The 14,274-nt window shown below is 39.3% G+C and overlaps 1 protein-coding gene across 1 annotated transcript in view; it reads right to left on the bottom strand.

Moving 5' to 3' along the window:
* rgs12a (regulator of G protein signaling 12a) overlaps positions 1-14,274 on the bottom strand; it is a 34,627-nt gene that overhangs the window by 13,886 nt on the left and 6,467 nt on the right. The window contains exons 4-5 of the mRNA XM_087789498.1: positions 2,391-2,412; positions 122-291 (exon numbers count right to left, since the gene is read on the bottom strand). Of these exons, the coding sequence (XP_087645624.1) occupies positions 122-291; positions 2,391-2,412 (192 nt within the window). The remainder of the gene's footprint in view (positions 1-121; positions 292-2,390; positions 2,413-14,274) is intronic.

Below are 14,274 nucleotides of genomic sequence, written 5' to 3'. Positions count from 1 at the left end.
ACTGCCAGCTGCTCACCCTTGAGCAGAATCTGTTACTGCATAATCATCATAATAATAATCAAACTGTCTGCGGTAAGACAAGCCTTCCTCTTAAGGACGGGGGGCTGAGAAGGTTGCTCACCGAGAAGTAGCGGACACCCACGGGGTCCTGAAGCAGGCGTTCAAAGCAGCTGGCCCAGTTGGACACTCGCTGCTGTGGATGGCCCCTGTGGCTGGAGGCTCCTGGAAGACTTCCATTGCTGTTCAGGCTACTGTGGCTGCAGCAGCCCTGCAGCTGAACTCCACTGTAATCTGCAAAACAAGAGGAAAAGAAAAGGTCAAAGGTAAAGGGGGTGAATCTGACTGGGGAAAAAAAATCAGTTCTTTCTTTGCTGTGTTTTTCTTAAACCCGCCTCCTTAAGAAATGTATTCCAAACAATCACTAACCATATATATTGAATTACATGCAAATTTTATTTTAATTTAAGCCGGTCATTTGATTAATTTGAGGAGTTACTTTTGAGCGCTTATACTTTATGTTTAACATTTTATGTTTTGTTTGTTATTTTATTGTTTAGTTTACAACAATATAGTTTATAGTATGTCAAGTTTTGACTGTAATTAAAGCTGTATTTCTTCTGCTTCCACGACTGTCGGAACGTGGACCTCGGCCCAAGTGCGGGTCAAGTGCCGGAGCCGGAGCCTGATTTACTTGCGCTCCCATCTTTTTTGAGCAAAATGGACTTTGACCTGTCGTATATAAAAGTGCTGTCTGGAACATTTTGGTCGGCCAGCTGTCCTCTCTGAGAGGTTGTGAACACAGAGAAGGGAAGCCTGGTGACGTCCCGGTGGTGCGACTGGAGTGCTCAGACCACCAACTTAAAATAGGGAGAAAGAAGAGGTTTTTCTTTGTTGTTTGAACCACTGACACATGTTACCAAAATGAAAAGTAAAACATCATTTTGTTTTTTAAATAATGGTTAAACTCACAGAGGCAGCTGTGAATGAATCAGAGTAAATCTGTGAAACTTTGGTTGACTTTACATTTTGGGCTAAAATATTCCTTTTTCAAGTCCATTAATAAGGAGTAGAACATGAAATCGTTTTGTTTAAATAAAAAATAAAAGTTATAATCTTAACTTAAAAAATGGAGGAGTATTGTTTAATATTTATTTTAAATAATTTGTCGTTGCTGCTTTGTTTTGTTGTCAGCGTTCATAAATGGTTCTATGAAAAAAGGTCCTGCTCTCGTGTGAGAGCTAAAAAGGGTTGTAGAAAATTAAGTTCCTAGTTCCTACGGAGGGAACTAGAACAATTCAATTTTGGAAATGATAAAAAGGGAAAGTATAAAAAGGCTTATAAATAACTTTCAATTCCCTCATAATCTGATGCTAGTTTACTTAAAGGATTAGCTCACCATCTCATTGTAGCTTTATTATCATGTCATACTAGGAGGTGGATATTTGACCTTAATAAAATTGTGTATAAAATCTTTTTACAGTTGTTCCACAAACACTGTCTGAGCTGCAGTGTGTAATTACCATGGAGACCCCCAATTTCCTTACACATTAATGAAGGGTTTCCCCTGGACCTAAACAATGAAAATTAAACACAGTATCACATCACTAACCTACAGTGAGTCTATTCATACAGAGTAAGGGTTTGAGTGTGAAAACAAGAGGAGGGATCACGTAGGTAAGGAATGGATCTAAGAGGCGAGGGATTCTCAAACTACAGCGTACCTGCGAGTGTGGCAGCAGATGGCCACTTTTGAACTGTACAACCAGATGTTCAATGTGTGGCGAAAGCACAGATGCAAAAAGAAACAGCAGGTTCAATATAAATAAAATATAATTCAGATTGGATCTTTACTCGTTAAAGAAATGTATAGTTTGAGTCAAGTCCTCGGGCAACAAGTGAGACATGTCGATGAACACGTCCAGTTGCTTGCTTTACGTTGGTGTGTTTGGACAAGAGATGGTGTTTACCACGTCATGTTGGGCAGCATGAGCGCATGGCTTCACACAGCAAACAGAGGAACATGTCTGATCTACAGCTTCAGTAATCTGAGCAGAGCTTGAAGCCAGAAGAACATAAAAGGGTCCCGGTAGACTAATAGCACACACCCAAGCTCCACTTTAACCCAGAAGCCAGCTAAAACAGTCTTTTCGCTAATGAGACGTGCCGTCTACACACAATTATCCTTTTATTGGAGCATTTATTGAGAAACTACAAAGTCTGGCTTCTCAGAACAAAGTGTGATTTAAGGAAAAAACACACCCGCCCAGGAAACAAGCGGAGGAACGTCAAGTTAGCTACTTTAAAATATATATATATTTTTATTATTAGGCTTTCAAGTTCAATAGTTCAGTGTGGAACTGTTGATTTAAAACAAAAAAAGAGGTACTCACCGCCATCTGAGGAAGCAGCAGACTGAAAGAGAACAAAGAGAGGCATGAGTGAGAGGCTGCCCTCATGACCTGGTGGGCTGAGAAAAGGGACAGACGAGTGGTCTGATAGCAGCGTGTCTCCAGTCATCCCACCAGCAGCTCCGACTCCACTGAGTGTTTGAAAAGAGGCTGGCTCTCCGGCCCTTTCACAAACTCCATATTAATTAGCGTCAGGGTGGACCCCCGGACCAACCACACAGCCGCAGCTGTTCACACCTCCACGCCGAGGCCCACCCCTCATTTTGTTTTATTCACACACACACACACACACTCAGCCTCTATTCACAGGAGCATTCCTGTGAAGTGCCATCACAAAGATCATCAAGACAGCGGGGCCATCACTGACTCCAATGATCCTCTTTTCACTTGCTAATAAGATCCTTCATGGGTGGACATTCAACAGAATTAAACATTTAAAAGGACCAAAGGGGGGGTTCAACAGCTTCACACCTACTGCCAACAATATGTGGCCCCCACACTTTCTTTTTCTTTTTTAGAAAAAGACAGTTGTTATAATTCCGATGACGCTCATTTTCATTTACAAAACGTTGGTATTGGCGGTAAATAAGTTAAAATTATCCGAGGACATAAAAAGCATGTCTTAGCGCTCAGTCCAAGAACACAGTGTGCGTTGGAGGATTCATCTATTTTCAGAGGCGTGTTTATGCACTGCCACTTCAGAGTGTGAATATTAGAGGCTGATAACAAATCCAAATCCAGTTCTGGCATCATCTTCCTCTGCCGTGAACATCCACGCGAGTAGGAAAGACAAATGGATTAGCATTACTGAGTATGTACACATTTAAATAATAACAATTAAAAAATAATGTTAATAACAGCAATAAACAGCAGAGCAATTTAACTAACATAATAAAACTAATGATAACCAAAACAGAAAATAAGATCTATATTTAGACAAATTAAATATTTTTAATCACATCTAGAACAGTCATGTCAAAACATGACCCCGAAGAGTTGTATACATTGATACTCTTTTCACATCAAGGGGATGTGTGATCAGTAAATTGGGGGTGGGGGTGGGGGGGGGTTTGCAAAAGGTCAGTCAAAGAGTGGAGACTGAAGGGAGAATGTGTGTTGTGTGTTAGTGTTACAAAAGATAAATCAACCTCTTGTTGCGAACAGAAGCTCGGCGGTCAAAGTCGTGTGCTTCACTTGAGCGACGACCATATGTTGGCTCCTTCAAATGTGGCCCACTCGACCGCTAATGTTCTCTCACAGGATTCCTGGTGCTCCATGGCTGCAGGTCCAGCCCGGAACCATCGACACCCAGGAGACAAAAACCTTCTGAGGTGGCCTGTGTGCGGTCATCATGAGCACATGAAGCCCAGGCGGGAGAAAGGGCGGGACGGAGCCAACATGGTTCTTTGGAGCTAAAAACAGACAAACCTCAGAAGCCCTTTAACTGCAGAGTGCAGCTGGGGTGGTTTTGCTGTGATGAACAAGGCAGACATCAGTCATAGTGACATCAACTTTGGGTTTCATTGAAGCATCATTGTTATAGAGGAAAGCACTGTTAAAGATTCACTTCCTTTTCCATCCGATGTGCGAGCGAGGTCGAATTTCACGTCATCATTTTTCCATATGAACTAGTTAGAATAACCTGATGTGATGTTAAAGCAAGTTTTCAATTGCTGAAAAGAAAAAAGCGGCATGAAGACAAATAAAAAGATTGTGAAGTGTGAAAGAAAATTGAGATAACTTAAGACAACAAGATCATTGATTATTTTCTCGGTTTTATTTGATCGATTATGGATCTGTGATTGTGTTTTTCAGTGTTAAAACGTGTGTAATGCCTTTTAAAGTGTCCCTATGATGAAGCTGACACTTGGTGATCGCAAAACAACAAGCAGAAACAGAATATTCAGACCGAATTTAAGTTGAAAATTCAATGCTTGATAACCCTTTCATTCATTGATTTAACAGTCTCTGAGGTCAATGATTTAATTTATATGTTTGGATGATCTATTAAATTATATTCAGTATTAAAGAAATCCAGCTACATTGCAACAAGATGTTTGCGCGACTAAGCTGAACATACTATTTTCAATATAAGTAGAACTATTTTAAAACCCACTCAGACAGCATGAGCAACACACCATTAACCTTGATGGAATGTTGATCTTAAACTCTCCCTTCAAACACACAGTGAACCCTTTTCTATTAGTAGTGATGAGAAGTTTGCCATCTTGGATCTTCAAGGATGCAGATTAATTCGAAAACGTACTGAAGTTCCGCCAGCCAGCACTGAAAAAACAAGTAATTTAACAGGTATATTAAATTAAATATGTGTTATTTGTATTCTATGTCAGGGCTAATAAACAAATGCAAATATTCATTATTTATTTTGGAAAATGAGGCAACAAGTAATACTTAAGATTTGTGATGGTTCTATTGGACGAGCATGTTGACATTAGCAAAGCGTGAAAGAGTGAAAAACATCTCAAGCAGACCAAACATCTGATCACCTCATAGGCCGGTCCCGATCATGTTTGCTCACAAGGCTTTTGTAATCTGCTTGTCTACATGTTGTCGATGTTTTAAAAAAAATGCTGCAAACTTCATAAAACCTGCTGCAGAGCCATCGACTTTATAACTCACTCTCAATCCAACTCTTTGTGTACAACATTGTATGTACTTGCAAGTGTAACATTGCACATGTCACTCTTTGTTTATGGACAACAACGGATTAGTCCAAGACTGAAATGTGACTTTTTTTCCCCCCCTGGAATCGTGACAGACTGAAGACTTGATGAACATGGTGAAAATGAAATTCTGGGCAGGCGTCAATAGTTACTCTTGTTTACATGTATTCATGAGACAGCGGGGGTCAGACCACACACACACACACACACACACACACACACACACACACACACACACGCACGCACACACACACACAGGTTCGTGCTTCCTAGCCAACAAGTCATCCAAAATAAGACCAAAGTGACATCGTCTCTTTTCCACACTCTCTTTTCCTCTGTTGACACCTCTGCCAAAGGTCTGCTTCTCTGTGGGTGGTTCACATGTATTCCTCCAGATTCTGAGGATCTAATACTGCCTCAGCTGGGATTCTTCTCCTATGGAACCCTGGCTCAAAGATTTCCTTTTGGCGCACGTTGTTAAAAGTTACGCCGCACCGTCCTTTTGTCTCGAGGATTCAACACTTATTAAGTTACATGAAAAAAAAATACAGCGGTAGCTTTTTCCACAATTCCCACGCAGGTCTACCACCTCTCTGGTCACAAAGTATCACAATCTGTCACATATCAACTTCCACACAGACCGGGGAAGATTCAATCACCTTAAAAAAAGAACAACCAAACGTCTTCTTCCCTTCAAACAGCTGTTTTAAGCGAGGGAAGGTCAACAGGAGATAAAGGAGAAAAAACAGCTGACTGAACAAAGGAGGGAGAGCAGGCTTGGGCGACAAGCGTTCCATTACTTACGGAGTTGAAGTTCCAGTACCTCTTGAAGGAAAGTCTCTTTTTGAGACTCATTGTTCCCTAGTCAACTACCCAACCAGCACACAGGCGAAGTATGTGTGTGTAGACGCATACCTGAAAATTCCCCACCCAAAAACTCTGCGAACCATGTCTGTACAAGTCGGAGAGAGGGAAACAGAGGGAGGGAGAGTGAAGCGCACATTTGACATAGAACCGGACAGAAAAAAAAAAAGAAGAGGAGGAGTGGGGGGGTGGATAAATGAGACAAGAAAGATTCCCTTACACTGGTTGTTACCATAGCAACCCTTGGACAATACATACATCCTCTGGCAAAGTGGCCTAAAGAATGAGATGAACACACACACACCGACTCCGTGGCTTTCCCCCTCTTTTCTCCCCAGTTCGGAGTTTTCTCTCACACGTGAGAGCAGAAAATACCGAATCGACATTTTGTGTTTCGTACTTTTTGTCTCGAGTCACAGAGTAGAAGTTCTGACCAGCGCAATAGTGTCAATCAATTCTTACTCGTGGACCAGAAGAAAAAAAAAGAAGCAAAATGGGTTTTTATTCTGGCACAGCTTCTCGGCCAGACAGTGATTCTGTGCCGCCACAATTTTGGCAAATCTCTGCAATTATTCTGCCGGCTGTTTTTGGACTGGCCTTTATCCTGACTCGGTGGATGGTTAGTTCTGGGTTTTCCCCACTTATTTTCTCTTACTTTTCTAGAGACAATGAATGTGATTTAGCAGGCATTTAAAATTAATCTGTTTACAACTGAGAAAGATATCTGACTGTTCCGGTGAGGAAGTCATGTTTGAAAAAAATATAGTTTTTCCATTGACAATGACATCCATTATTTCCATACAGAACCATAGTTGCATTTTATACTTCAATATACTTCACAGCTATAACCCCAGTGATGTTTGCAGGAAATAATGCTTATTTTTAATTATTTTTTCCTTTTTTTCATTCCATTTGTAAAGTAATACTAAAAAGTATATACGTTAGAAAACATAGTTCTACTTAGTCGCTCGACTGTTCCGACTTAATACATACATTTTTTTTATTATCAATCACCTACATTACTACTTCTGTAAGAATGTCTTCCACATTTATCTTCAAAATACACATTAAGGTTTTATTTGGTTAGTTTGTATGTGCTATAATATTTAATTGCAGAAGCCTTATAAAAAACTGAAATTTAAATGGATGGAAAAATCTTGTGTTTATTATTGATGTCATTGACCCATTAAAACCCATTGCAGCCATGTATGCACAACTACACATATACATGCATTCCTAACATGTTCAATTCGTCCACACATGCTCTTTTGCAAACCTCTCTCTGCCCTCATAATAAAAACTCGATGTACTTGTGCAATAGGTTGGCACACATTTCACTGAACACAAACCTTCAGTGAACCAGCTCCTGAAAGGTGTCGGAAGCAGAGGAAAAAGTCTTTACTTGTTGATTTTGTCACTCTTTTAATTAAAAAGAAAATCATTTGTGAGATTCACAAATCATCCTGTAATATTATTATTACCATCGTACTCTTATATTTTGGAGGAATAAGAACTTTTTTTTTTTACAGCCAATTGACTGAAAGCAACGTTGTTTTATTAAATACAAATAATAGAATAATTATTTTATTTAGTTATTATAAACTAAAGGTATTTTTTTTTAGCATCTATCAAAAGTGTTTGTAATAACTTAGAACATGATCCTCAAGACATTTGTGTTGGGTAAAAAAATGCCATCAAGAGCCACATATACTGTACGAACATATAATACATAAATAAAATGAAAAACCTAATTATTGTTTGAATGATTGTCCTCCATAGTTGGACCTGAGTCAACATTTTAAAATCACACATTCCTCAGAACTTAATGCATTTTGATGATTCATGGGACTCTAGGTAGGTGTTGCCAGGCCGGTACAGTCAGAAATGAGTCAAAAGGGATGAAAATTGAAAATAGCTATGAAGTCCTGTCTACTATGATTCATTTCGTCACGAGACAGTCGTGAACTCTGACCCACTATTGTGACGCTTTAAGCCGAAGTAAAAAAGGAGAAAGAATTATTCATCAAGATAGACCTTTGATTTGTAGACCAACATTAGCCAACTTATAAATGAAGGTTCATTACGCAATGGTGACTGAAAATCCTGGTGGGAAACTGGTCAGAAAGATCCGTTATCTGTGGTTTCTAACTGAAAATAACATCAGTCTCCTCACTTACAGACTTCCTTTTGAGGTCGAGGGCGTGGTGACTGATAACAAGACAGTTTATTTAGACAAACAACTGTGTGCACAACGCAGAAAGGAATGGATGGATTTTTAAAAACATATGACAAAAGAAAACTAAATTTAACAACATGTGGGCGGTTACTGTTTTAAATAAAGACTTGTATAACGTCTGCTAATGTGAGCACAAATAGACTACCAGAGATTTGTTATCCATTTCTTTGAGGAAAAACAGGTCCAATTTTAACGATTCAGAGTGAAGCATAGTCAAGCTCAAATTATTAAAATATAAATAAATAAAAAGGTGTCCTTTTTAAATGGAAATTATGAACATATTCATAAAACATTGTAATACATTTATAAGACTTTTTTGCAGGTGTTTTGGTCGTTTATAATAATGAAGGGAACTTTACATGAGGATTATGTAAGTGGTGAATTTAACACATTTTAATGTTATTAAAATTAATTTATGAGCGTTTGGTGAAGTGAACACACGGTTATGGTATAGCCAAAAACATAATATTTACAGATTTTGAATTGAATATTCCACTATAATGTACTTTTTATAAACAGTATAATCGTCCAGACATGTCAAAGGATTCATGAGGCCAGAGTCATTAAATCTACGCGTGATTTACATTTGAATGTAAGCAACTCCAGAAAGTCACCTTAATCCTAATGATCAATGTTAATCCTCAGATTGTCCAGTTAACCACAGCAGATGGTTCCAGGTCCCATGCTGCCAGGATTACATGCCATTACTTGATTTGTCCACCTTTGCCAGACTCCAAGAAACTCGTCACATCCACGTCACGAAATCTGACAAAGAATCGTCTTTTAATCATCATTTATTTATATAGAATATAAAATAGTTTCTGTTTCACTCTTATCGCAAATTATCTATAATTAAATGAAAAAAAGATCTATATTTTTATTGCTGGTTTACATCACAGTTACAGTTGCTCTATAAAAGGCATTTGTTTTTTTCATACATGAGTTTTGTCAAATCTCTTTTGGATTTTGTATTTTTTTTTTAACTTTTCAAAGTAAAACTATGGTTAATCTAATAAATAAAGTTTAAGACAATCAACAAGATTAAGATTTCTTTTTGTGTTGAAAAAAGTGTGATTAACAAAAATAATTGTAATGTTACTGTAGAGGTTTAAGGTCATATTTTAACCATTGTTTTATCTCTGGGTCGAGGTGACCCAAAGTCCAAAAAAAAAAAAGGTGTTTTCAGGCCTTTGTACACCACCACTGCATATGTATTTCTGAAAGCCAGGAGGTCGTTCAATGACAACACAAGGGATACCACAAACACATTAGTCAGGCCTTCGGGTCACCTTAAGGTGACCATTTAAAGTTTAACGTTGACATCGGATCAGCATTTTTTTAAACTTTTGACTGAAATTCTTTGACAAAATCTCAACTTTTGGTTTGTTGAATATCGGTTCTTGTTTTTCAAACAAATAGAAACCAACCAGACTAAAATTCTCATTAATCTAACGGACAAGGTCTCAGTATGACCAGCCATGACACAAAAATAGAGCTCAGACGATTCAGTTCATCTTAATATTATTCATTTCCCTTCAAGGTTTGTTTGTTTGACTTGGAAATCTAATGTGAAACTCAGGATACACACTGGTGTTTTTAAGGTTGGATACTGCTCTGAACAAGTTCACAGGGGTTGCTACAGACAAACATTGATAAAAAGTAGAGACGAAAAATTATGATAAAACTCCATGAACAACTTCAAGTTTGCTCCCGACGACGACAACAGATTTTGCAGTTTTAAAGATGGAAACTTCTCCGTGCCAAATAATTGTAGGTTGTTCAGAGAAGGAAGCCAGAAACAAGGACCACCTCCCCTCTGCTCCAAATATATTACCATTAAGAATAGACTTTGCTCACTCACAGTCTAGATGGCTTGAGGTGGTTTAACCACATAAGATGCAACCACACCCTCACACTGCTATTTTTCTTCCATAAAGTCCAGAATGGACTTTCCAACTTGAAACCCGACACTTGTAGTTAGCTTAGTCTCTTTTTCCCCCGTATGAGAAGTCTAAAAAATGGGCTTTAAGGGTGGTAAAAAAGTTACACACTTGATATATGAATCAAAGGTTCAGTATTTGTTGTTGGAGTCTGCTGAAAGAATACCAGGTGTCATTTATCATTGAAGATAGTTGGTGGTTTGGCAAAGACTTGACAATAACAAAGAGAAATACTGCCCATCTTGAAAAAGTGACGCATACCTGTTACCACCTGTTAGCGATCCTATTATATTACTTTTTTTTATTGTTCTGCCCGGAGCTGATTCTCCTACCAACTTGACACAAGCAGCAGGTTACGACGCGTTGAGAGTATGAGATTTAACGGCCAGAAAACAAGAAGAGTTTTATTATCATATTTTGTCATTTCTTTAATAATTAAATAGTAGTAGACATATTTGATTTAAATATGTTATTCAGTACATCATTTTTTCTGGTGATCTGCCCGGAGAGTCTGTGAGTGTCATGTGACCAAACTGCTTTCATCAGTGGGACAGTGTTTTCATATGAAGAACTGAGAGACCAGGATGATCAAACCAGAAAAATACTCATCAAGAGCATCTGTCTTTTTTTCTAAATAAATAAGCATGCAGATAATTTAAAACTGAGAAGCCATGACAGTTTCAACACTAGGGGGGGGCATAAAGGGTATTAAGGGTATTATCAGCTAATCCTGTAGGGGCTCTAAGAAAGGATGTTTTTGGATTAAACATGCCAATTGACGGAAGGGTTAGCAAGGTGTTTGGTTTTACTCTGAAGCCAATTTGTTACACTAGAATCAATTAAACAATTCTAAATGCTGTTAGATTAGGCATCTAAACATCCGTCTTGTTGTTAGAATTACCTTTCTGAGTACACATGCGATTCTATACAAATCTAGAACACAAAGTTGACTTGAGAGAGTTGACTTTATTTTACTAAGACACTGTTCCGTGCACCAATTTCTGCTTCATGATTCCTGGTATAATCACACTCTTACTCTTGTTCACCTTATTTTGACCTGCCAGTGACAAAGTAAATCAGAAGTATAACTTTTTTTTTTTTTTTTACAATAGGACAACAACTGTACATACAGTTTCTACCTTTATGATTGAATAGGCTCGATAAGAAATTAATGAGACAGAGATTACTTTAAAATATGTCCCCAGAATTAAAATCCAAGCCTGGTTTTATCAACATTTGAGCAGCTGAAGGTGCACAATGGCAGTGAGGTTGCTCTGAATTCTTCAACCCTGTTGTCATGCTCACATGGTAAATATACTTGCTGCGGTTACGGAGACACAGATGAGAACAAGAACAAAGCAACTAAGTGACACAAGACAAAAGGAAATGCAAGCTTGATTTAATCAATAAGTCAGTATGAATCTCGATCTTTACTAAGCGCTTAATCAAAATTCCAACAATAAATAATCACCGGTGTTTAATCATTTCTGGAACATTTAATCAACAGTTTTGTTCAAGTGTTCCTCGGGGGGGGGGGGATGTGGCGACATGTCTTCACAACAAACTTGTCAGACATATTAAACAAAGACCTTGGCCCTGCTCAAGATTTTGCACCTGGACTGATTTCGATAGTTTACACTCCACAATCCTCTCAAGTTTAAACAGGCAAAACTGACTGTGTACATGTCAGACTCATTCATTTAATGTGCGGCGAACTTCAGGTGTTGCACAGGAGACTAGAATATGCAGACTAGTGTCTCCAGGACATGTCTAAACTCTTGCCGCTGTGGTTCTGAACATGTACCGCATTTCTTTTTTCGAGTAAGCTCCACACCCAAAGATTCCCTTTCAGTGAGGCAGCGCGGTGGAACAGTGAATCACGTCTATTCCACAGTATTGAGGTGGTCATGGTGCGGTTGCACAACTTTATTTGGAACACTTTAATATCCACAGATGATGTCACCGTGTCTGTGTGACAGTCAATAGTAAAGTTAAGGGAGGATGAGGCAGCACATATTTTCTGTGGTAAGCCCAGCAACCAGAGTCATATCTGGTAACTGGCCACGGCTGTCAAATACCCAATGTGAATGCAGCCAACTCATTGGTTAAAGGCTTGTATTTTATCTATCGTGTGAGCAATAAAGGTGTCGTAACTCACTCTTCTTCATTGATTTTAACTGTCCTTGTCAATACCGATCACTCAAATGGTCCCGGCAGATTCCATTTAAAAACCAAATACAAGTTGTATCGGACAAACACGATTACTGATAAAGAGAAATACAGATAAATATTGCAAAATGTCTCCAAATATTTGTCTGTGGCACATCAAGATGTACAGCACATCAGGTACAATACTATGGGAAGTGTTGCTATATTGTCGAATGGGAATGTAAACCATCCGTTTTTGTGCAATGTATTAGAAGCAAAGATTAGTCGTAATAAAAAGATTTCACATCACTAAAGATAGACGAACGTTCTTCGCTCTTGAAGAACAAGATTGCTACCTCTTAGCATCATAGCATAGCCTTAAGATACTTTGGCTCAACCATCCACCCACTCTCTGGAGTTGCCAATGTGATTCCTAAAGGAAAGCCTAAAGACACTTTTTGAAAACCAACCAAAAACATGGGAAACGAATCCCAACAAGTCCAAGCGCCGACTTGCCAAACCTCTCGTGTGAGCTCCGTGAGTATCATTGATTAAGGAGCATTTGAAATAGCCATTGATCTCTTTTTCCCAGAAACCTCTGGTGACATTAATTGATTTCTAATTGGATCACCGGGCAACTACGCAAGGCACTTGCGCTTTATGGAGTAAGACAATAAGTCTGACGTGCTTGTTATCTATAAGGTTTGTGCATCAGTGTTTATAGCACAATCCGCTGTGTGTAGTTCTGCGAGTCATAAGCTGGATGAGCTTTCAACATCCCAGTGATCCCACAAGATGTCAATTCATCTGATCTGAAAAATCATCAAAGAAAGTGCTCCACATGCAATCTCAGGACACTTACAGAGTTGAACGTTAAAGTTTGCTCCATGTATGGCGCCGTGAGTGGCTCGTCTGTCGGCGCTGCTGCACACGCTCGGTGTGTGCGACGAGCCCATCCGCCGGATCCACGGAGCTTGACTTCAGCGTACAGCCACGAGCGAGCGTGCAGGAGAGCCCGGAATCCTGACAGCTACTGGGAGTTCAAAGGCTCCCCTCTCTTCCTCGGCTGCTGGTTCCGCTCACTCTCTCCCTCACGGCTTCCCTCTCTCTCTCTCTCTCTCTCTCTCTAGCTGTACATTCCTCCCTCTTTCCTCTGTGTTTACCTCCCTCCCTGTCCCTCGAGTCTTCGTGCCTTCCCTTGGTTTCTGGAACGCCCACAGGATAGATTTGTTACCCAAAGGCATGAAAGAATGGCAGCTACTAAGAAAGTCAGAAATAAAGTTCCCCAATTTTAGGGAAAAGAGGAGCATCTATACCTGTGCCAGCAAAAACATATACCTGTAAAAAGGCAGTACGTTTGTATTCGCATTTACAAGCAGAAGCAAAACATGTATATGACTGTATAGTTAACTGTGATTAAATAAACAGCACAGTTGGCACCACATCCTTTTAAAAACGTGTTGTGATATTAGTATTAGTGTCATTAGGTAAATAAATAGAGTTACCCCTTCAATGATTCTTCTCGCTATTCAAATGTGTATTGTATGGATCCTCAGTGGACCCTCAAATTATTTTTGATCTAGTCCAAAAAAAGGGGTTTTGATGAGTCATCGTTCTCGTCCCTGTAACAATGAGTCATTAGGTTCTCATTGGAAACAGGAGCTAATGAGCAGAAGTAAAACATGCTCTGCAGTGTCAAGGTGTGCTGGGATGTGGGATCTCGTTTGCTCGACAACCTGCGTAGAAAAGCACAAAGTAGCGCATTCTTCGACGTGTTCAAACATAAGAGGATCTGACAACAAAAGCGTGCATCAAAAACACGCTTCATCACAGGGGAAGAAAAAAAAAGACTCTGCACAGACACAGAATTATAATGCTTGCTTTTCTCTCCTGCTGAGCCAAGGAAAAGGAACCAGGACTTTGTGTGTGCTCACTTGATGCGTAGGCTGGAACAGCTCTGTGGCTCGGAGACGGGTAGAAAAATAACACCTATC

This window comes from Callionymus lyra, chromosome 4 (genome assembly GCF_982586985.1).
Source record: "Callionymus lyra chromosome 4, fCalLyr1.hap1.1, whole genome shotgun sequence".
NCBI lineage: Eukaryota > Metazoa > Chordata > Actinopteri > Syngnathiformes > Callionymidae > Callionymus > Callionymus lyra.
Note: the sequence above shows the minus strand (reverse complement) of the source record. Positions and strands in the feature narration are given on the sequence as shown.